Raw genomic sequence first — 1,540 nt, 5'->3', positions numbered from 1 at the left:
TTTTTTTCTTACAGGATCAACTGGCACAAGATCCCTCTGCGATTGACATGTTCATTATGGGTAACAAAGTGTAAAAGCTTTCATTACTGCATTGCAGTTTTATAAACCGTCTCGGATTATATGAACTCCTCTCTCTCCTCTTTTCTTTTTATCAGGCCCTAATTTTACTAAGTGGTTTACTTCCTATGTTGACAATGTTGTAACAGGAGAATACCCCATCATTCGGGACCAGATCTTCAGGTGGTCCATCTTTCGTTATCTTACATTTAAGACTGTCAGTCCAAATCCGATTTTTGTACATTGGACTCCGATCATATTTAGCAAGTCTGAAAGACAAAAAATCATGTGAAATACAATTTCTACAAATCCATTTCAAGCTCACTCCATATGTGAATTGAAATCTTATTCAAATCGCTTTTCTGGAAATCCGTTTCTGTCTGACCACTCAGATCAGATTTAGCGAAGCTTTTTTGCTTGTCACTTTCTCACACCACGTATAACGTAAATACGTCATACGTTGTTTGTAGAAAACATGCTTAATTTCTTTGCAGAAACAAGGCTGTGTTGTTGCGAAGTGCAAGTCAAGTGGAAAATGACAATGTACTGCTGGTCTACCCACCTCTTTGAGTTTTGAGATGGCAGCATGGAATGAATCTGCACATTCCAGCTTCCTACGTTTCTGCCGCTGCCTCATAAGATGCATATGATCCAGTGCAACTGCAATATGTTGTCACAATGTAAGACAACATCTGTTTTGCAAACTGTATTGCTGTTATGGTTGTTTTGCATAGCGTATGCATACCAAATGCAATGTCATTGCCATAAAAACCAATGCAGATAGTAAAACGAAAAAGTGCCATGGGGACACAAAGCGTGTCTGAATATATGCGATACACAGTGTGGACAGTCAAACATTTAAATCAGATTACAATCAGATATGCAAAAAATCTGATTTGGACTGACAGTCTGAACAAGGCTTTAGTAACTAATGTCAGCATTTAAAACTACAAAAGCATGTTATAATTGCCCCACTACATTTTATCCCCTTTATGTTTGTTCAGGTATGTTCATGACAAGCGCTGTGTGGCAACCACTGGTGACATCACAGTATCAGTCTCTACCTCCTTCCTGCCAGAACTCAGTTCAGTCCATCCACCACACTTTTTCTTCACCTATAGAATCAGGTACTACATAAATCCACACATTAATTTGGTTTTGTTATCTGAATATTTAAGAGCTGAGCTATGCATGAATGCTTTCCCAGGCCTGATAATAGCCTTTGCCGATGGTGATGAAAGATACACTGTGATATTTTTGACTTTGATAAAGTGAAGAACATTTTGCCTTTTGTTTTTTGTTGTTTTTCTTTTGGCGTGTAGCGTGCGATTTTCTGAGATTGTCTAAAATGATCACAGCCATGACAGAATTAAGTTTTCCACTGAGGCAATATTTGTCCCCTTAATCTGATTTCAAAGCAATTTTTACCTTTTATTAGGGCATTTCTGGTCTTCTTAAATGTATGCATGTTTTTGTATTGAAC

General features: G+C 37.7%; 1 protein-coding gene across 1 annotated transcript in view; it reads left to right on the top strand.

Moving 5' to 3' along the window:
- The first annotated feature begins 17 nt into the window (after window positions 1-17).
- LOC107560097 (F-box only protein 3-like) overlaps window positions 18-1,540 on the top strand; it is a 5,973-nt gene continuing 4,450 nt past the window's right edge. Inside the window, exons 1-3 of the mRNA XM_016244147.1 lie at window positions 18-60; window positions 156-240; window positions 1,062-1,184. Coding sequence (XP_016099633.1) covers window positions 48-60; window positions 156-240; window positions 1,062-1,184 — 221 coding nt within the window. The 5' untranslated portion in view covers window positions 18-47. The remainder of the gene's footprint in view (window positions 61-155; window positions 241-1,061; window positions 1,185-1,540) is intronic.

Source organism: Sinocyclocheilus grahami, unplaced genomic scaffold (genome assembly GCF_001515645.1).
Source record: "Sinocyclocheilus grahami isolate Dianchi unplaced genomic scaffold, SAMN03320097.WGS_v1.1 scaffold710.1, whole genome shotgun sequence".
In the NCBI taxonomy this organism is placed as follows: domain Eukaryota; kingdom Metazoa; phylum Chordata; class Actinopteri; order Cypriniformes; family Cyprinidae; genus Sinocyclocheilus; species Sinocyclocheilus grahami.
This window is presented reverse-complemented; position numbering and strand designations above follow the sequence as displayed.